The 22490-nt window shown below is 44.3% G+C and overlaps 1 protein-coding gene across 3 annotated transcripts in view; it reads right to left on the reverse strand.

Moving 5' to 3' along the window:
- Positions 1-22490, reverse strand: part of TEX2 (testis expressed 2) — a 122738-nt gene that overhangs the window by 33969 nt on the left and 66279 nt on the right. For all 3 annotated transcript variants that reach the window (XM_066234337.1, XM_066234335.1, XM_066234336.1), the window contains exons 4-7: positions 21425-21764; positions 19572-19819; positions 5116-5262; positions 283-382 (exon numbers count right to left, since the gene is read on the reverse strand). In XM_066234337.1, the coding sequence (XP_066090434.1) occupies positions 283-382; positions 5116-5262; positions 19572-19819; positions 21425-21764 (835 nt within the window). The remainder of the gene's footprint in view (positions 1-282; positions 383-5115; positions 5263-19571; positions 19820-21424; positions 21765-22490) is intronic.

Genomic DNA, 22490 nt, shown 5'->3' on the forward strand with positions numbered 1-22490 from the left:
CGACGCCCCGGAGGGCAGAGCATCGCCCCCTGGTGGGCAGAGCATCGCTCCCTGGTGGGCGTGCCGGGTGGATCCTGGTCGGGCGCATGCGGGAGTCTGTCTGACTGTCTCTCCCCGTTTCCAGCTTCAGGAAAAAAAAAAAAAATTAAATAAATAAATAAATAAAAATAAAAAGGACCCAACTCCCTCCAAAGATAAAGCCTTGGTATTCAATCTGCAGTGATAGAGACATTTCACACTCAGAGAAGTGGTCATTCCTCTCTAAAGTCAATTAAGAGTTACCTTGATGATCAACATAAGGCTTGAAGGCCTGGAGGATTTTTGGCACAGCTACCCCCATGTCAAGTTCCGTCAGAGTTAGCTCATTCATAAAGTAGGGGAGCTGGAGAAGAGAAGTAAACAGGAATGAGACATTAGTACTCTGGTAAATGTTAAAATTCAACATATTCTCAGTAGGAATGATGGTCAAAGTTTCGGGGACATATTTATTTAACCCAAATCTATTGAACACGTATCATATTCTAGGCATTATACTAAAGATAAAACAGGATGAGTCAGGTAAGTCCTTGCTCTCATGGGGCTTATCTCAGAGAGGCAGAAACAGATAAGTATACAAATAACTTCAGAGAGTGATTAATATTACAGAGAAAATAAGGCAGGAAACAGGAGAGTGGGAGTCTGAGGCGCGGTGGGGTGGGTTATTTTCTGGCTAAGGAGGCCAGGGAAGGTACCTCTGAGGAGTGCTGTTTGGCAGAGGCCTGACAGTGGAGAAGGAGCCGGCAGTGTTGGGCAGGTTAATAATACCCAGCGTTGGCTGAAGTGTGGGAAAATGGACTGTTCTTGGACTACCATTTGGGAGTTAAGAAATCGCTACAATATTTCTGATGGGCAAACTCACAACATTTGCTAAATTCCTTGAAAAAAGAAATCACATCTCTTGCCCCTTCCATTTGCCCCTGGCTGCGAGCCCCTTCCTATCCCCAGGGGCTGGCCTGGGCAAATCCATTGAGAAGCTAGCTTGCTTGCTTGCCCTCTGACTTCTGGTTGGACTTAGCCAATAGGAAGCAACTGTGGGCAAGGGAGTGGGGGGCAGGTAAGGTACAGAAAAGAGTACTGTCCCACCTGTGTCCCCTCTGACTATTAAAGGCCACAGCTCTTGTCAGACAGGCAGCCCACCCCAACTATGCTACCCAAGTTCCTGTAACTGCCCCCTTACATTTGCCCCTCTCAAGGAGTGGTAACCACTCCCCACTGCTGCCAGCCCTGGGGTCCTGCACTATCCCTTTTGTTTTCTCTACAGAGAATCACATTTTCTATAAATCTCCCCTTTCTTAAACTCTCCTCTTAGGCCTCTCCATTTGAGTGGGACCTCAACTAATACAGCTATCATTGGGAACTTATTAAGAGAAAATAACATCGAAGTATCGGTATCAAGCTTAGGAATTCCAACTTTGCCCCAAGACTACAGACTTCATTCATCTATATGTATATGTATATAAGTTTCCTCCACCTAGATTTATGCACATTGTATGGGGTTTTTTTAAATCTTTAATCCACTACTAATTTTTGTGTAAGATATAAATTAGGGATACACTTTAATTTTTTTCCCCAATAATTAGTCAGGTATCTTAACCTATTTATTAGACTAGCAATACTTTCCTTATTAATGCCACCTTTAAATTGGAGACTATACCGGGCACCCTGTGTTCTCCGAGTATCAAGCCTCTTCTATTACTATAGCTTTATAATACATTTTATAATCTGGTTAAGTCCCTCTTTTTTCCCCCCAGAATTTTCTAATTCTCATAAGTATTTCTCCATTTTAACATTAGAATAATCTTGTAAAATTTAGAGTAATTTTTTTAAATTAAAGTTATATTAAACATTTCCCATTAAATGATGTAGCACTTAGTCAGGCATGGCTTTAATGCCTATTTTGACTGGACCTTTTTAGCTGCCTCTTTGCAGAAAAACTTACACACTTTTCAGATGCACCAGTCAGAGCACTTTCTCTCTGATTTCCTACAGAGGGGAGGGGCTAACTTAAAGAGTTATTACGAAGTCTGTGAATGAACAAAACATGACTAGAGCCAGCATTCAAGTGTACATCTCTAAACTGGTGGTCACTGTGTTTGGAAAAGCTTTTTCCAAAAGCATCAATGTTATATGGTCACTGGCCTCCCAATCAGCCTACAAAATGCTACTTGGCCAAGGATGTAGCCCAAATCTTGCACCCTTGGCCTCCCCCTATCCTTTTTGTCTATTATTGCCATTCTAATACCCAGTGTGGCAGATACAGGACACGTTTCTATGGAAACAGGGCTCTAATACTGAGCAGCAGAGCAAAGACAGAGACAGGAACATGCTTGTCCCTCCTTGTAGCCTGTCCAGCCTCCCACCCCATCCCATCCTGCACCCTGCAGTCCTCAAGGACCTAAGATGAAAGAGGTTACTGGAGGAACTGGGGACTGAGAAAGACTCAGCAGGCTGCAGTGGGCTCTCACTAGCAGCCAGCAGGACAGGGATGGGATTCACCAGAAGGGTGTGGTTACCTGTGTACTCACCGGAGTATCCAACTCTAAGGTTCTAGAACACTTCTCAGCCACCCTCCACCCTCTCCTTGTTTAGATGCCTGATCTGAATCAGAACTCTAAGGACCAGGCCCCGGAGAGCCTCCTTTGTACCCTGCAGGGGAGGCAAGGAATGGAAAGGCCACTCTCCCTGCTCTTTTCAACCAGAACCTCTCTTCTGCCCACCCAAAGGGCAGCACAGTGTGACGGGAACTCACTGAATGTCCTTTAGCCTCCTGAGCAACCCAACGAGGACTGGACGGTCAGGTGTACGGGACATTCTCAGACTGGTGGGTGGAATGTTAGTAGCTATATGCAGAGACAGTGGCACTTGCTGACCCCAGCCACAGCGCCCCAACGACTGAGAGCCCCACAGCGGTGTCAGAGCAGCTGGCCCAGGCCAAGGCCATGCGGATATTTCTTCTTGAGGCAGAAACTTGGCTTGTTTTAAACCCACCATTCACCATATACACACTGGGCTGCTCTTTCAAAATGAGTCATTATCATGTGTGAAGTGACAATTTAAGACTGCAGGGCAAGGCCAATAAAGAGTTGTCCAAATGTCAGGCCTTCAAGGAATAGCAGGAGACAGGCGATCCTTGTCACATGGGACAGCTCAGCTCCTCCAGCCATTCTGGCTCTTAACTGGCCATTAAACAACACTCATTATGTTAAGCAATAGCTCTTCCAGGGATATCTGAATATTAGTGACAATATTAAAGAGTTCCTTTGGCAAGGGTGGTGGCAGGTTCAGAATCTGGATAATATCCTGCTGCCTTTCTGTTTATTGCACTGCCTGGGCCCCCGCCAGTCTAGGGGGCACTTCATGGGGAGCAGCTGGGATCAGAGTGGGGGCACCAAGCCCAGGGTGGAGCGAGTCCTACCTCTGCCTTAGAACAGCAGGTGCTGCTGGATCTAGGCCCCTTTTCTCCTAACCTTCCAGCACTCTGACTTCAAAAATCGAAAGGGAGGGTCAGTTTGCGAACTGCAAAAGCCCACGTGACAAGCAAAGGGAGAAATGACAATGAGAGACTTTCTCTCTACTTCCTCTAGGAAGAGGGAACCCCACTTTCCACCAGTGGGGCAGAGGCTCGGGGACCATGACTACAGAGAGAAGCCTGGGACACCACCTTCTCTCTCAGATGGACACCACCATCTCCGTTTGTTTTGGAATGTGTGTCATGGGGAGAGCAGTGTCCCACCTGGAGTTCAGGCATGCCTGCTTTCTGTCGCACACTGCCAGGACCCAAAACCTGCCTGCCCGGGGAAGAGCCATGACAGTCTCTGGGGAAAGGGAAACGCCAGCCCTGCCATGTGCCTTGACCCGGAAAGGCTGAGTCAGCTCCCAGAGGGCTGCAGGCCTCTTATCTCCAAACACGGGAGGGTCACTGCCGCTGCCAGCTTCCCCCACGGGCCTTGGTAGCAGGCTGGGTTCAATCCTCAAGCCACCTGAAGAACACAAACAGGCTGACCGTTGGCAACAGAGGCCTCCCAAATGCCTGCCCCGAATTCTGCCCTGAAATTCCCTCTGCCAGCCTAGAAGGCAGCCTCTCCTCTACATTGGGGGCTCAGGAAGAAAGACAGAGCTTGCTGGTCACCCAAAAATCAGAGCAAAGCTCTTCCATGGGCATATTCTCCTTCTACCACAATTGTACTTAGCTCATGTCTCCTAACATGGAGTCCTTGAACCCTCTGAAACTGTGGGCAAAATTCTGTCACTGTGCTTTCTCTGGGGAAAGGATCCATCCATTTCTGCTTCTCAAAGGTATCTACGACCCCCAAAATCCACTGACAAGCTGCTGACTATGCCACCTCTCAGTGAAGATCTGGGGGTCAAAGGGACTCCTCCTTGGCTGAGTCCTTGTTGGGTCACAAACTTACTTCTAAGTAACCTAAATAAAGTCTCTTGGTTGCCAGAGGAGATACTAAATGAGTCCGTCGGTGGCAACCATGAGGACTACTTATGCAGTTTAAACTCACTTCCAAGTGGGTCTAAATCAGTACCCAACTGTTTCTTCAGCAAAGAGAGAGCTCAAAATAAAATACCATCTGGCCCGAAGTACAGGTCAAAGCCAGCCACATTCAGAGCACAGTGCTGGCTTACCCAGGATGGAGGGAGAGCAGCACTTGGGAAAGAGGGCTTCAGCAGTCAGGCACTTTCCTCAGCACAGACTGTGTGGCTAAGGCTGTGAGGCCGGGTGTGCTCCACAGATATTAACTTAAAGATAACAGAAGCCTACGTGACAAATGGGAGCTACACAAGTTCATATGTTCCCAAACCAAGTTCTGGATTATCCCCTAGAATGGACAACAAGGAAGGCAACACAGGATATAAGTAAACAGGAATGGCCACTAAGTCCTCAGATGCAGTTAGTCATATGGTCAATCAAGGTCACAACCCAGATATATTGTTTGACAAGAATTCACTACTCTCGTATGTTATATGCTTTAAAGGGAGGTATTTTTCACTGAGAATATAATGGTACAAAACTTCCAGAAAGTGAGAAATATAAAGAATTAAAAGCCTTTCGGGTGAAAACAATACCTTTATTTTGCTGAGTTTCATTTGGATTTTCTTAGACACCAGATCAGACCAGTATTTCTCTCCTAGGAAGTCCCAAAACATTCTTCCAAGCAAGGCATTCACCCAAGCTTCCTGTTCTTCCTCCTCAAAGGGTGGAGCCTCTGGCAACTGGTAATAGAAAAGAGACCAAAATTAGCTAGAAAGCAACTGGAGAACAAGACAGGTGTTTATTTTTATAAAGTCATTGAAGGTCCTTCCCAACAGAGATGGGTGACCACGTGAGTTGAATTTCTTCCCTCTAAATTACAAGCCCCACATTATGTCAGTGAAGGGAAAAAGAACAAAAAGCCACCATTACAAATAAAAATTCCTCTTCGTCTATTTTCTTTTTCTACCAATCTTCCTATGAATCAGTTAATATTTCATACAATTAGCTCAGCCAAATTACCCTGCTCCAAATGAGCTTGGTACCGATTAATGTCTGCCTTTCTTTCAGCTGAGGCTCCCTGGGTGAGTGGCTGTCATGCTCGTCCCCACCAGGCAGCCCTACAGTTTTCCAGTGCTCATGATTCTTACACTCAACCTGATTCTGTGACTCATAATTCTCTTGGGCAAAGGGCAGGGAAGTGCTTTTAAAAATACTAGTACCTGGGTGCTACACCCAGACATACTAATTTAAGTGGATATCAAGATATTTAGAATCTGTCTCACTGATGTAGTAAGAACCCCAGCCCTGGAGTAGAGTGAGATACTCTCAGTAATTTGGGGAAACTCCTGTAGCCCTTCTCACTTGAACTTCACCTCCAAGTGATACAATCTACCTAGAACATCTGTTAGAGCCAGTGTGGAAGGTAGAAGAGCAAATGTAGGTTTGTCTCTGATTTCCAAGGCTAGTTCTCCTGTGGTGAGGGTGAAGAAGAGGAGAGAGGCAGCAGTGACAGCCATGAAGCTGTGGTGAGGTTAGAAGGTCAGAGCAGGTGATGCCTGGTGGCCATCGCTGTTGTCACTGTTGCTGTCCAATGATACCAAGCAAGGCCCTGTGAGAAGACTCCTTAGGTTCCCATTTCTGCCTCACAATACCCCAGAAAGACAGAACTTCTACGTCTATTTGGGGGATGAGAAAGCAGACTCGGAAGTGTGCAGCGTCTTGCCTGAGACCCATCGTTTACCGGCAGAACCTGATCTCCACCTGCTTGGTCCTGTAGGAAGGAACAAGGAGGTGTGACTGGCTCCTGCTGTGACAGACATTTCCCTGTGCTGAGGTCTCTAATGAGACTAAAACTTTATAGAAGCAATTAGCCTTGGAAAGCAAAGACCAAAAGAACTAGAAATGCGAAAGTCGGTGAATTGTCACACTTTTACTTCTATGGTTTATATAAACGCGTTAGTCCTGCCCTCATGGGTTGCCTGTAGCCATGACACACACCAGATACCACATGGTCTCCATGCTCCATATATGTGCGTTCACATCAGTGCAATCTCTTGTAGCCAGCTGTGACTGTACCCATGTCACAGCCAGCTAGGTGCCTAGGCTAGGAACACAGGACACATGGGGCTTGGTGCTCATGGATTTGACACTTGGGGATTGATGACCTGTGAGTACAGCAAAGGTCTATGGCATGTAAACTGTGTGATTTTTCTGAAGCCTGGAGTGCTGAGAGTCTGATCCCGGTGAACTGGTCGCTGACCTTGCGCAGGGCCTAGCAGACTGCCCAGCACTCACCTGTCCACTAGTCTTGTCAGAGCTTATGCTGTCTCTCTCTTCAGGGACCTGATGGTTCACTTGCATCTTCAGTCTAATGTTACTGCAAGTAAGGAGAGATATTTTATGTTCTAGGACAGTAGTCGGCAAACTCATTAGTCAACAGAGCCAAATATCAACAGTACAACGACTGAAATTTCTTTTGAGAGCCAAATTTTTGAAACTTAAACTATACAGGCAGGTACATTCCTTATTGAGGTAGCGCCCGCTCGTGGTATTTTGTGGAAGAACCACACTCAAGGGGCCAAAGAGCCACATGTGGCTCACCAGCCACAGTTTGCCGACCACTGTCTAGGAGTCCTTCAAATTAGGGTGTTGCGAAAGGTCTCCCTTTTAAATGTTGGTGAGTCTCATGTAAAAAAAAATAAACTTTGGTTTTGAGGCAGGAGAATAAGAAGCTAGGAAAATTCCTTAACAACTGGAATGAGGGAAACAGACAAAATAGTTAAACAAGGCCAAGCAATGAACAGCCTACTAATAAAATGCAAGGTCTTATCTTCCCTACCCAAGGACACTTAGGAGCAGGTGGCATACAGCTCTCCTCCCCAACCAGAGAGTGAGCAGCTTAAAGCACTCTAGTTGAGGAGACAGATCACAGAGACCCAGCTGATGTCATTAGTGCCGGCCAAACCCAGAACACACGAAGACAGCTGAAATAAATAACCAAAAACCCAATTAGAGCCAGACAAACCCAACATAAAAGTAAAGCAGTGAAGTTGACCAGAGAACAATCCTAAATTCCCCTACAGGCTCATTTTGATGTATCAGCATATTAAAAAATATACCTGAAAAGCTACTGAACATTCTGTTGAGACCCTCCCAAGACCTTCCCTGAGCCCTCCGCCCGCCTTTAGAAAACAGATAAAAACCCTAAGACAAAGACCCAGTGTGTGGTCTCTCCTGAGCATACCTATACCCTCCTCTTTTTTTGAGGGGGTGAGAAGAAAGGGAGGAGGAGAATGCGTGAAGCATCAACTCAAAGGTGCATCACCTTAGTTGTGCATTGATTGCTTCTATGTGCCTTGACTGGGGATTGGACCTCAGGCTCAAGCCACACTTGCTCAAGCCAGCAACCTTTGGGCTCAAGCCAACGACCTTGGTCTTCAAGCCTATGTTCCCCCCTTCATTCCTCAGGCATGTATCTTTGTTTTCATTCTCCTAAACCAGGGGTAGTCAACCTTTTTATACCTAGCACCCACTTTTGTATCTCTGTTAGTAGTAAAATTTTCTAACCGCCCACAGGTTCCACAGTAATGGTGATTTATAAAGTAGGGAAGTAACTTTATAAAATTTATAAAGCAGAGTTATAGCAAGTTAAAGCATATAATTACTTACCAAGTACTTTATGTCGGATTTTTGCTAAGTTTGGCAGAATAAATCTTTAAAAAACAACTTACTATAGTTAAATCTATCTTTTTATTTATACTGTGGTTGCTCCGCTACCACCCACCATGAAAGCTGGAATGCCCCCCAAGTGGGTGGTAGGGACCAGGTTGACTACTACTGTCCTAAACTCTAAGGGTTCCCATGAGACTTGCAACCAGGACAGCAGTGTGCAGCGGCGGTTTGTCCTGGGCCGGCCCCCAAAACGGTCTCCAAGAGCCCTCCTTTAGCCTCTGCAACTTGCTTTCCTGAGTCCACATAGCCCAGCGTGGCTCGCTTATGTTACCTTAATCTTGTCTCTTCTATCTTAAGCCTTCCTTTTGTTTCACTGTCCCAGCTTTAATAAATGTACTCTCAAAATCACCGGGACTTGTGTTGTAAAATCTTTCCTCCACAAAGTCAAGAACCCACACATCACAGACTGTGCCAGGGCTGACCAGCCTGGGCCCTGGTCCCTTTCCAGTGACAGTTTAAAACATGTTGATCATTCTACTTCCGAACACATGGTTCTACCTGAATCATTTTAACGGCTGGAGAGTATTTTTCTCTGTGCTTTTCTAGTGCTGTGATGTCTTTTGATATTAACCAACACAATTCTATCACCAGGTCCTGGACGGAGGAGTGGAAGTCTGTGGTCAGCGAGCACTCAGTCATGCCACAGCCGTACGTTTTATGGAATCACTTTTCTCTCTGTCTGCATACCTGCATCTCACCCCCAAGGCGATTCAGTCCAGCTTTTCTGATGTTACTGTCTTCGCATCACATCTGATTCTGTATGTAGACTTCTCAGTGAACACCTGAGGACAATGCTCTCCTCTCACCCAAGGAATTCAGGTAGGGCCTGTTTGCTGCACACAGAGGGCACCACATGTCTTCCTTATGTCTAGGCTACATAAGAGAACAGGGCCCTCTTTCCTTCTCAAGTGGGAGAGGCTACCCTACCTTTTATTAACCCTTCTTGACAACCCTAGTTATTCACAGGAAACAGGTTCAGAAAAAAAAAAAAAGCAAGAAACAAAGGCTACTTCACAATTTATGCCCAAGCCAAAGACTATGATGTAAAAACAAATTTCTGAAATAACTGACAAGCAGGTTGTTTTATCTATTTTTTTTTTTCTGAAGTTGGAAATGGGGATGCAGTCAGACAGACTCCCACATGTGCCCAACCAGGATCCACCAGGCACGACCACCAGGGGGCGATGCTCTGCCCATCTGGGTGTTGCTCTGTTGCAACCAGAGCCATTCTAGAGCCTGAGGCAGAGGCCAAGGAGCCATCCTCAGCACCCGGGCCAACTTTGCTCCAGTGGAGCCTTGGCTGAGGGAGGGGAAGAGAGAGACAGAGAGGAAGGAGAGGGGGAGGGATGGAGAAGCAGATGGGCGCTTCTCCTGTGTGCCCTGGCCAGGAATCAAATCCGGGACTCCTGCACACCAGGCTGACGCTCTACCACTGAGCCAACCGGCCAGGGCTGTTTTATCTTTTCAACAGTTCCTTTTACTAACTCAAGTTCTTTCCACAGACTCACTGGACACAAAGAAAAATCCAAGAGCAGCAAAATGTTCAGAATGCATCAAAGTAGCTTTATAAACAAAATCTGGATTCAACAGGCTGCTAGAAAGAATTCATTTCCAATGAATGTCATAAACATTAAAGAGCTTAAATAATAAAAGTGCATACATTTCCTAATATTGCTGTTTGGCTGCAGAAAGGAATGTGAGGGACTACCCATTTTACTTTCTTTTTTTCTTTTTAGTGAAAGAGAGATACAAAGACAGAGAGAGAGAAAGAGGGACAGATATGGAAGGACAGATAGGAAGGAAGAGAGATGAGAAGCATCAACTCATAATCACTGCACCTCAGTTGTTCATTAATTGATTGCTTTCTCATATGTGCCTTGACTGGGGGGTTGGGGGAGCTCCAGCTGAGCCAGTGACTCCTTACTCAAGCCAGTGATCTTTGGGCTCAAGTCAGTGACCCCGGAGTCTCAAACCTGGGTCCTCACTGTCCCAGGATGATGCTCTATCAACTGTGCCACCACCTGGTCAGGCCCATTTTATCATTTCAACTGTATACATACATTTACAAAGGGCAATTTTCTAAAAATGGCTTCCAAAAAGCAGTTTAAAGAGGTCAGTGGCCCAAAGGTGAAGATGGCTATCATAACTAAGTAACTCTTGAAATATGTTTTATTAAAAACTAACATCCAGAGTAAAGTAGTAGAGATTTACTTAATTTTGAGGTGTAATCTTTCCTATTACAAATAGGAGACCAGCCCAGGTATTTTGTTACAGAGAGAGCTTAGTGCCTCTGATCCTAAAGTTTGGTCACATACAAGCTGGTGCCACGTGAGGGTTTCATAAAAAGCTGCTTGATCCAGGAGAAGGCAGATGAAGACCCTTCCCTCAGGGCTGTTACCTGTTTCCTTGGTTATAAAAACAATGCACGTTCATTGTAGAAAATGCCCACAATTCCACTATCTAGATGTAGTTATTTAAAAACATTTTAAATCCAGGCAGTGGTGCAGTGGATAGAGCATCAGACTGGGACACAGAGGACCCAGGTTTGAGACCCCAAGGTTGCCAGCTTGAGCACAGGCTCATCTGGTTTGAGCAAAAAGCCCACCAGCTTGGACCCAAGGTCGCTTGCTTGAACAAGGGGTTACTGGGTCTGCTGTAGCCCCACGGTCAAGGCGCATATGAGAAAGCAATCAATGAACAGCCGAGGTGTCGCAACAAAAAACTGATAATTGATGCTTCTCATCTCTCTCTGTTCCAGTCTGTCTGTCCCTGTCTATCCCTCTCTCTGACTCTGTCTCTGTAATAAATAAATAAAAACATTTTTATTACACTGTAGTTCCTTTCAGTCTTTTTACAGTACTTTATTAAAAAAAAAACTGGATTTAATTGACATGGTTTTGTATCTTCTATGAACAGCTTCACTGAGATACAGCTCACATGCCATACAATTCACCCATTTAACCCTTGTAGTAGTATAAATGTGCATGTACGTCCTTGTGCCTCCTGACCATCCAGAGTACGATCGTTTTATTTTAAAAATGTGTAAGGCAACGTTAAAAAAAGGCAAATGTATGTTCTTCTTGTTTCCATAAATTAATTATCGGACAAACATGATTTTAAGTTAATAAAACTGTAACTGGAATTTTCATTTTTTGAAAAAAAAAAACTCCCGGGGGTCAGCAAGTATGAAAAAAACTCACTACTCAAAGAGTTAAAGAGTACAATAAACAGCTTTTAGTATATATATTCAGAGTTGTGAAGCCATCACCATAACCAATTTCAGAATCTTTTCATTCCCCATCAAAGAAACCCAGAACCCACTAGCAGTCACTCCCCAGCGCTCCCCACTCCATCCCACCACCACCATCACCACCGACCCGGCCCGAGGCAACCGACCACTCATTTGTCTCAATGAATTTGTCTACTCCGCACATTTCATATAAATGGAATCATACAATATGTGGGGTTTTTACTAACTTCTTTCACTAGGCATGATGTTTTCAAGGTTTCTTTCTTAATGTTGTAGCCTGTAGCAGCACACATCATTTCAGAATGTTATTCCACTGTATGCACATATCACACTTTATCCCTTCACCAACTGTTGAACACTTCAGCTGTTTCCCACTTTTGGTTATGTGAATAACGCTGCTATGAACACTGGTGTACAAGTTTTTGTATGGACATAGGCTTTCATTTCTCTTGGGCATATACCTTGGAGTGAAACTGCTGGACCCCAGAACATTTTGAGAAACCAACTGAACTATTTTCCACAGCAGCTGCACCATTTCAGTCCTACCAGCAATCCATAAGGGTTCCAGTTTCTCCACATCCCCCATAATACTTATTATCTATCTTTTTATTCTAGTATTCCAAGTGATTGTAAAGTGGTATCTCATGGTTTGATTCACATTTCCTTGATGTTTAAAGACTTTGAGTATTTTTTCATATGCTTATCAGCCATTTCAGTATCTTCATTACAGACATGTCTATTAAGATCCTTTGTTCATTTCTTAATTGGGTTATTTACCTTTTATTATTGAATTGTAAGAGTCTCTAGTACTAGACCCTTATCAGATACATAATTTGCAAATATATTCTCTCATTTTGTGGATTGTCTTTTTTCTTTCTTTTTTTCTCTTTCTCTCTCTCTCTCTTTCTTCCTTTCCCTCCCTCCCCTCCCCCCTCCCTCTTTCCCTCCCTCTGTTCCTTCCTTCTTCCCTTCCTTCCTTCTTCTCTTGGGTGATAGGAGAGGAGATAGTGAGGCAGACTCCTGCATGTGCCCCATTGGGATCCACCTGGCAACCCCATCTGGGGCGATGCTTGAGTACCAAGCTATTTTCAGTGCCAGAGGCTGACATACTCAGACCAATTGACCTATCCTCAGTGCTTGGGGCCATGCTCAAACCAACCCAGCCACTGGCTGTGGCGGGGGGGGGGGGGGGGGGGGGGAAGAGAAGCAGATGGTGGCTTCTCCTTTGTGCCTTGAAAAGGAATTGAACCAGGATGTCCATATGTTAGGTTGATGCTCTATCCTCTTAGCCACCAGCCAGGGCCATCTTTTCTCTTTCTTGATAATCTTATTTGTAGCACAAAAGTTTTTAAAAGTTGATAAAGTCCAACATTTTTTTGGTTGTATGTATTTTTGGTGTCTTATCTAAGAAGGTTTCCCTAACCCAAAATCACAGATTTACTCCTATCTTTTCTCCTAAGAGTTTTATAGTTTTAGCTCTTATATTGAGGTCAACGATCCATCTGAGTTAATTTTTGATTATGGTGTGAGATGGGTTCAACTTCATTCTTTTGCATGTAGATACCAATTGTTCCAGCACCATTTGTTGAAGACTTATTCTTCCCCCAACTGAATTATCTTGGCACCTTTGTCTCTATATCCTTTCTAAAATTTATTTTTAAATTGTATATATGCCTTCATATTGTTTTAATTAAAAAGATTGTTAAATTTATTTTTTTTTAAATATTTTACAGAGACAGAGAGAGGGATAGATAGGGACATACAGACAGGAACAGAGAGAGATGAGAAGCATCAATCATTAGTTTTTCGTTGCAACACCTTAATTGTTCATTGATTGCTTTTCATATATGCCATGACTGTGGGGCTATAGCAGGCCAAGTAACCCCTTGCTCAAGCCAATGACCTTGGGTCCAAGCTGGTGAGCTTTGCTCAAACCAGATGAGTCCACACTCAAGCTGGCGACCTCAGGGTCCCAAACCTGGGTCCTCTGCATCCCAGTCCAACACTCTATCCACTGCGCCACCGCCTGGTCAGGCAATTATTGTTAATTTTAGCTAGAAAGGAAGGGAGAGAAACGGACAGACAGACAGGAACATCAAGCTGTTCTCTATCTGCCCTGATTGGGAATCAAACCAGCAACCTCTGTGCTTTGGGATGATACTCTATCCAACCAAGCCATCTGGCCACAGCTATGCCTTCATATTTTTTTACTTATTATATGAGAAGCACCTTTTAACTTCTAAATGTTTGAAAAGCTGACTTTGAGGGCGGAAAGGGAAAGCCTCAGAAAATCACTCTGCTAATTAAAATTTCCTGGTTTCTATTTGATTCCTTTTACTTTGTTAGGATTCTCATCTCCTGATAACAACAAACAGGGAATGTCTTATGATCCATTTATAAGTAACAAGATAATTAGTGCAACTAGTAATAAGACAGGATTCTTCAAACCTGGGTCTCCAAGCCTACATTATCTCTAAACATGTCTTAAAACCTTTCATGGAAAAGGATCAAGGAAGTGCCTGACCTGATTTGAAGATGGGAGTCTTGGCCTGGGAGACAGGCACACCTCTGCCTCATCAATAGTCCTCTCGCCCGGGCTGGTCACTCCAGGGCACACAGAACCAGCTGCCTCCCCAGCCTCCCAACCCTGGGCAAGTCTGCAGACGCCTGTGGGGTCTCCTTCACGGAGGGACCTGCACTAAGTCTAATACTGTTTCACCTTTAGACATTTTTAAAGAGTTTCTTTATTCTCTGTTTTCTGAATTACTATTAAAATCTCCTCCCAAAACCAAGCAGGCTGCCTGATGGGGTGATAAAGCCAGGTCCCCTCAGCCAGCTCATGGTCTCTCACTAGGCTGGAGGTTACGCTGCCTGGGAAGAGAAAATGGTGGCAAGATCACAGATGTTCCAAGATTTCAGAAGCTGGCACAGCCTGGGGTTGTGGGGCAAAGCAGAGTCACAGGACAGGTTAGGGTTCAGCAACTGCTCCCAAACCCCTAAGCATCAGGAGAACTAGGCCTTTCCTCCCCAAATGGTGTTATTTTATAATTCAGATTTTGAGCTCCAAAGTGATTTTAATATGCAGCATTCTCTGAACATATTTTAAATTATTATGGGCAAAAATAATCACCAAAACTATTTTAGCACTGTTTAATACATATCCAGCCTGTATTTACAAATTATATTACTGGTGTTTTTCATATTTGTTTGGCTCCTAAGCACCCGTGGCCCCAGTCACCTCCTATGTACTTCAGCATCATCTGCCATGAGCCATGGAGCCCTCAGGGTAAGAGGTGCTGTGACCACGGCCTGTAAGAGGTGGCAGCAGGGGGAGGTGGTGAGAGGAGGAACTGGGGCAGAGGCTGGAGCTGTGTCTCAAGCTCCTTCTATGAAGAAGGCAGAGGCATGCTACCCGGATGGTGGCCAGCACTGGTGAAGTGACAGTATATATAACTTGAAGAGATGTCAAAGGTTCCCCTGTGTCTCTGAGCCCTTTGAGTCCCTCTTAGACTCATAATATGAGAGGAAATATGAACCCTAAGAAATAACCTGGCCTGGTCTCTGGCAGGAGGAATGCCAATAATGACTATCCAAGAGGTCCATCTTTGGCAAGACTGTGGAGAAACAGGCACTCTTATTACTGGTGGGAATGGACACTAGTGTAACCCTTCTGGATGGGAATTTGGCCATACCTAACAAAACCACATACACATTTACCTTCTGATTTAGTAATTCCACTTCCTAGATGTCCATGTAAGAAAGAAACCGAATAAATTATGGAACATTTACTTGTACAATGAAGTAAGTACCATACTTTGCTGCTGTTTATGGTAAGGGGAGGAGGAGAGAGCTATGAACTGATGTGAAGTGATTTCCAGAATATACTGCTAAGTGAAAAAGAAAGCAAAGTGCAAAAGAGTAGCCACAGTATGCCACCCTTTGTGTGAGACAGAAGGGAAATAAACCCCAAAAGGATAAATCAGAGACTAAGGAGATTGATTCACAACAGGGGGGAGTGAAGAGGGCATGGAGGAATAGAAGGAAGAGGATGGGGAGATGACATTTTTCTGCATATTGTGACAGCTTGGATTTCTGGAACCATGTTAATGTTTCACATGCACAAAATAAGGAAATGAAATAAAAAATGGGGGAAAGGTACTTATTTTCTCAAACTATATAATTAATAAGAAAAAAAACTAGTAAAGAACTATCTCCACTCACCTATAAAGAAAAGCATGAAAAGTAATAAAATGGAGTGATGATCTTTCACATCCCATATGCTCTTCTAAGAATCTGCTATTCCCTCAGCAAGAGGTGGAATCTCTCCCTTCTCCTTGAACCTGGGAGGGCTTTAGTGACTGCCTTGACTAACAGAACATGATGGAAGTGACATTATTTTACTTTTGAGACTAGGTCATAAAAGGCAATACAGTGTCCACTTAGCTCTTTCTCTATGGACACTTGTCCTGGAACCCAGTCACCATGCTGAAGGAGGCCAAGGCCCCTCCATCCCTCAGCCGGGCTGAGCTCCTATCCAGTGGCCAGCATCTACTTGGCAGCCATGCAAGTGAGCCATCATGAAAGCGGATTCTCCAGCCCCAGTCCATCCTCCCCCCCTGACACTGTGTGGAGCAGAGAGAAGCCTTGGCTCCCAAGCCTGACAAATCACAAATTTGTGAGCAAAATAGAGAACTGTTCTTTTTGTTTGTTTTTAGTGTGTGTGTGTGTGTGTGTGTGTGTGTGTGAGAGAGAGAGAGAGAGAGAGAGAGAGAGAGAGAGCAGGAAGGGAAAAAGATGAGAAGCATCAATTCTTTGTTGCAATTTCTTAGTTATTCATTGATTGCTTTCTCATATGTGCCTTGACTGAGGGGCTCCAACAGAATGCGTAGCCCTTTGTTCAAGCCAGTGATCTTGGACTTCAAGCCAGTGACCTTTGGACTCAAGCTGGCAACCCTGCCCTCAAGCCAACAACCTTGGAGTTTCAAACCTGGGTCCTCAACATTCCAGGCCAACACTCTATCCACTGAGCCATCACTTGGTCAGGCTAAAGAACTGTCTTTTAAACCACCACTTTTGGAGCAGTTTGTTACGCAGTCATAGATAACTAAAACACACATCTATGCCTTATTCAGGACTGTCTCCACTATCAGATCAGCCCTGAGAGCCAGGATGTGATGATCCACACATGCTTCAGGCAGGCCAAGTGGATGTAGGAGGCCAGCACTAAAACTCATGTACTTTCTTGAAAGGTCCTTCTTTCAAAGACAGTTATCTCTGTTCACACAAATCTGGCTCCCTGGGTTCCTAGCCCATGCACATTAGTCACTGAACTAATAAGGTTGGGGTGGAAGATGCAGAAAAGCGATCAAGGAAATGCCAGCTAGAAAAACACACTCCCACACCAGCCAACTGACAACCGAAACAGAATACTGCAGTGTTTGCAGTCTGGTAAGGCTCATAGCAGGGGAGAAAGGCCTTCTGACCTCAGAAGCCCCACATGATGAGAGGCCTCAATTTCCATTTGTTGTACTGAGTCTTTATCAAGAAAAGATTAAATCATTTCCTGCATGCTCTGCCTAAGGGGGCCAAGAGTACAATATGGTTTCTAGATTTTCATCAGACTTAGAAAAAGAAAAATACGTTTCCTGGAAAGGAGGTTTGTACTAGAAATCTGCTCCCACCCCAACAATGCTGGGTTGAGAGGCTGGGCTGTTGGCCATCCAGGTCTCCCAGCCCCTCTGGGGCTCCCACAGACCTACTGATTACATGATACAGAAAGCACATGAAACACTGGGAAAACAATGTTCTAAAACCTGTTGTAATTTAAGGAACTCTTTTAAAATGAAAGCTTTTTATTAGTTAATTTTCTTACACCAGTGCACAAATCTCCTTATTTTCCTGAGTCTGATGAGTTGAGGCAGCAGATACCCCAGGCAGGGAGAAAGCGAAATTGGGGAAGTGGGATTCATTAGAGATAAACTGGACATTTCCAGAACAGTTTTATATTAACCCACTCTAGCCTAGGGGGAAGGCTACTTCCCCACTTTTCTTTTAAGATTTTTATTGACTTTAAGGGGATAGGGAGGAACAAGAATTATTAACTCATAGTTGCTTCTCTTTAGTTGTTCTTTTTTTTTTTTTTTTAGCAAGAGAAATAGAGACTGAGAGACAGAGAGGGACAGACAGGGACAGACACAGACAGACAGGAAGGGAGAGAGATGAGAAGCATCAATTCTTCATTGCAGCACCTTAGTTGTTCATTGATTGCTTTTTCATATGTGCCTTGATGGGGAGGTAAGGGTAGGGGCTATGGCTAAGCCAGTGACCCCTTGCTCAAGCCAGCGACCTTAGGCTTCAAGCAAGTGACCTTTGGGCTCAAGCCAGTGACCCCACACTCAAGCTTGTGAGCCCACGCTCAAGTCAAAGACCTCAGGGTTTCGAACCTGGGTCCTCTGCATCCCAGGTTGACGCTCTATCCACTGTGCCACTGCCTGGTCAGGCAGTTGTTCATTGCTTGCATGTATGCACCTTGACCAGGCAAGCCCAGGTTTCGAACCTGCAACCTGAGGTTCCAGGTCGATGCTCTATCCACTGTGCCACCACAAGCCAAAATGCTTCCCATTCTTGGTGGTAACTTAGGGAAGAGGACAGAACAGTGGGTCAGCAAAGAAATATGGTATTTTTCTTTGCCCTGTAAAGTAGTTTACATGAGGAGGGCTCAGGACCTCTTCCACACTGAAGAGGTTCAATGAAATGAATAAACACTAAAGGCATAAGGAGGAAGGTATCAAATGTTTCTTGTTAAGAACAGAAATATGGTCCCTATAAGAGGTCAAACACTAGTAACTGATCATGGAGCTTCGTGCTCCACAGGTGAGAGACTGTCTCAGAACATTAGCGGAAGTGGTGGCAGGTGCCTCAGGTCAAGCTCGGTTTTAGAATAACCTACCAAGAGGGCAGCAGCGGCAGCAGAGGGGCCAGAGTCTCACACCAGGCTTTGCACACTCTATCAGAGCAACTGTGAAGTTAAGCTACTTAACATTTGTGAGCCCAAGAGGAGAGAATATCACCTAGTTTGCACGACTTTTCAAGGGGTCAGAGTAATTCCATTCAAGACCCCAACAAAGTCTGGCATATTATAGTTTGTATTATTTATCTTATCACAAGTGGTCTTGAGTCAATGTCTAGATTGTAACACTTTGAAAATAACTCTGGTGGCAAATCTTCAAAAGCAATGGATATAGTTGCACAGCCTGAGAATTTGAGAACACAATGATTACTAAGGAGTTAGACCTCTATTACTAACACCTCTGTGAACTTCCCTACTGATCACCCAGTTGCTCATGTAGAAAACTAGGTTGGTTCCCTCACACCCCACATCTAACTCATCAGCAAATCTAGCCAGCCCCCCTGCAACCCCCTCCAAAGCAGCCCCTTCTCACCACCTGCTGCTACCATCCAACCTCAGTCCCATGTCCACAGCCACATCGCCTCCCACCCACTCTTCCACCTACAGCCATTCTCCAGGGAGAGCCACTTACCTTTTAAAACTTAGATCAATGTTACCCATGCTCAAAACCCTCCTGGGGCTTCCCACACCCCTGACCTGACGAGACCACACCTCCCTGTCCCTTGCTCACTGTTACCCACACTGCCCTCAGTGCAGTTCCTCGAACACTCCAGTTACAGTCCCTGCAAGAGGGCCTCTGCATTTGCTGGTTTCCCACCCAAAATGCTCCTCCCATACATACCACCATGGTTAACTTCCTCACTTTGGTCAGGCCTCTGGCCAAATGTCACCTCCTCCTCAAAGAGGCAACTCTTAACTACTGACCTAAAATCTACTTTCTATCATCCCTTATTTGGCTTTGTTATCACCACCTGATGATCATTTCTTGCTATTTCCCTGACTAGAGTACAAGCTCTCTGAGGGCAGGGCCCCTCTGTCTTGTTCATCACTGTGTCCCCCATGGCTAGAACAGGGCCTGGTATAAAGAAATGCTTATGTATGAAGAAAGGAGTTTAAGTGGAAGATCTGAAAAGCCATGGCCTGACAGCCAGCATTACCCTTTTTCCAGCCGTGGGGCTGCTCTCCGCACTCTGAACGGGGCTCCTCTGGGGGCTTCGGCTCTCTTGGGGGACACACCTGGCCATGTACACGCTGTAGTCCAGAAGCATCTTCTGTCGCACGCTGCCCACCAGCTCCTTCTGCTTTGGCTGAGACATGATCTCCTCCACGCTGCCTTTGCTGCTGCTGCGACTATGGGTCAGGTGACCCGAGGGACTGCTGTGTCTGCTCTGTGTGGGCAAAACCCCTGGAGCAAAAAAGCAAGGACTATTAATACAGATAACGAGAAGACTGCAAAGTAAAGGAAATGTAGAACAAACTCTGAGAAAAGCAGCTAAAATGTTATCAAATGACTAATTAAAATATTATAAGGCTATTTCCCACCCTGAAAAATACCTTCCATTCTAATAATAAGCTTTTTTTTCTTTTTTAGTGAGAGAGACAGAGAGATAGAGAGAGCAACAGGAAGGGAGAGAGATGAGAAGCATCAACTCATAGTTGCATCACTTTAGTTGTTTACTGATTGCCTTTTCATACATGCCTTGACTAGGGGGGCTCCAGCCAAGCCAGTGACCCTTTGCTCAAGCCAGAGACCTTGGGCTCAAGCCAATGACCTTTGGGTTCAAGCCAGCAACCATGGAATCATGTCAATGATCCATACTCAAGCTGGCAACCCTGCGCTCAAGCTGGTGAGCCTGCGCTCAAGCTGGATAAGCCCATGCTTAAGCCTGCAACCTCAGGGTTTCGAACCTGGTTCCTCAGTGTCCCAGGTCAACACTCTATCCACTGTGCCACCATCAGTCAGGCTAATAATAAGTTACTTTTTAGAACAGTTTATATTCCTCCCAAGACAATTCAGAGTAATGGGAATCATGAAATATACTGGTAGGTACCTTTTCCTTTTTTCCTGGTGGTCTCTTAGGATCAATAAAGGACTGACACCCCCAGGAGCAAATAAAAAGTGGGCAGAAAGCTATTATTCATCCAGAGCTCATGGCAATTCCAAACATGCCATCTTCCATTCAACAAATTTTTTATCAAGCACTTGCCTGGGCCAATTCCACATCAAAATGAAGAACAAGACATAATATCTGCCCTTGAACTTGGGCACCTAGGCAAATACATCAAATTTTATGTAATATGCATTGTTAGCTGAAGCACAACTAAAGGGCTTTTAGGGTTGACAGAAAGGGGTAACCACTTCTGCCCAAGAAAGCCAAGTGGCGCTTACCCCAGTACTGATTTCCACAGGAAGTGATCTATGGACTGCCTCTTGAAAAAATAGTTGGCATTTTCCTGGCACAGGAGGGGGAAGTGCATTCCAGGTAAACGGAACAGTATATGTGATAAGCAGTGACAGGTCACAGTTTAAGTTCAGTGAAGTTCCAAGCAGAGGACATGGGGCAGAGAGACAGGAATGAGCAAAGGTCACAGTTATTGATGCAAATACAGTGAGTCTGGAGGCCAGAGGATCCTGCATTTCTATGGTGACCCTGAATTTTGTTAGGGGACGTAATTGGGCCAGGGGCTGGACTGCACTAGCTGCCTTGTTATAAATAGGGTTTTGTTATTGCTTCTTCTCTCAGAGGAGGTGCAATATGTAAAAATAAATATAATCTTAAGGAACCAACAAAGGCAAAACACATACACCTGCAAATGGTTCCATCATTGGTTGAATGATTCAGTACAAAGGGTTGCAATGATTAGCCTAAAAGTAAATGATTCATGAGAACACACCTAGGTAGCAGACAGTCATCAATTCAAAGTAGGCTTCCTTCCTTCCTACTTGGGAATCTCAATTCTCCTACAGGCCCTTTAAAAATACGTAAGTACTTAGTCCACCTGTCATTACCTGGTTTACTTCCAGAGACACCAGGTGGCTTCTTGACTTCCGACTTCAGCTTAGATGCCAGAAGAAATCTCCTAAACCACTCCTCTTTTTCTCGGCCAGTTCTCCCAAAGAGATACAATATCTGATCTCGCTGGCCAGATCTTGTTCCCTCGTGAGGATGAGGTGGCTTCTTAGGGTCCTCGCTTCCCAGGTCTCTCTCAGCTGGGGGCTTTTCTTCAGAAGTCTCTTTATCAGTCTGAGCCTTGGACATAAAGTCATCTTGTCGACCAAGCTCAATGCAGATGGGGTACTTTTTATTCCAGATTCGTTTTCGAGCCAAACTTTTAGGTACAAGATAAATCTAAAGAAAAGGGGAAATGATGATTTACATACTAAATTAAGAATATGCTACATTGTGTATTAAAATATGCACAGCACAAATGCAAACTTTATAGTATTTTTGACTAAAATGATGATTGTGAAATAATTACCAGCTGTCTATAACATGACTACAGAAACGAATATATTTTTAGAAATGAGTCGTTATTATTCAAAATTATTTAAGAATTTTGCAAGAGTTACAAATAGCTATAATTTTCAAGTAATAGTAGCACAATAATTATTTAGTGGATTTTTATCAACTCAGTTTGGATATCAACTGAGTTTAATGACCATGGGCCAAACGGAAGCTGGGAGGGAAAACAATTTGTGAAACTAGGTCTAGACGAAAAGCTCAAGTTTTTTTATCTTCACGTTAAGAAAAAATTTATACAAAAGCTATTTAAAATATTTCTGTTATTTTGGAGAAAGTTAAAAATCACTCACATAAGAATAGAGAATATATAGCTTTTTAGAATAACAAATAATTTAATTTCTCAAAAACACAAATAGATAATTCTTTTATCAAAATGTAGTTGTTTTGCATATCAATAATTTCCACACTTATAGAGACTTCATTAGTTATTATCCTAGCACCACCACACGTAGCTTTTTGTTTGACTGAAAAAATTAACTCTCAAAGTTAGAAGAGTGTGCTACACCCTTGCTCCTCAAAGTGTGGTCCTCAGACCAGCACCGTGGGTATTAC

Source organism: Saccopteryx bilineata, chromosome 6, assembly GCF_036850765.1.
Source record: "Saccopteryx bilineata isolate mSacBil1 chromosome 6, mSacBil1_pri_phased_curated, whole genome shotgun sequence".
NCBI lineage: Eukaryota > Metazoa > Chordata > Mammalia > Chiroptera > Emballonuridae > Saccopteryx > Saccopteryx bilineata.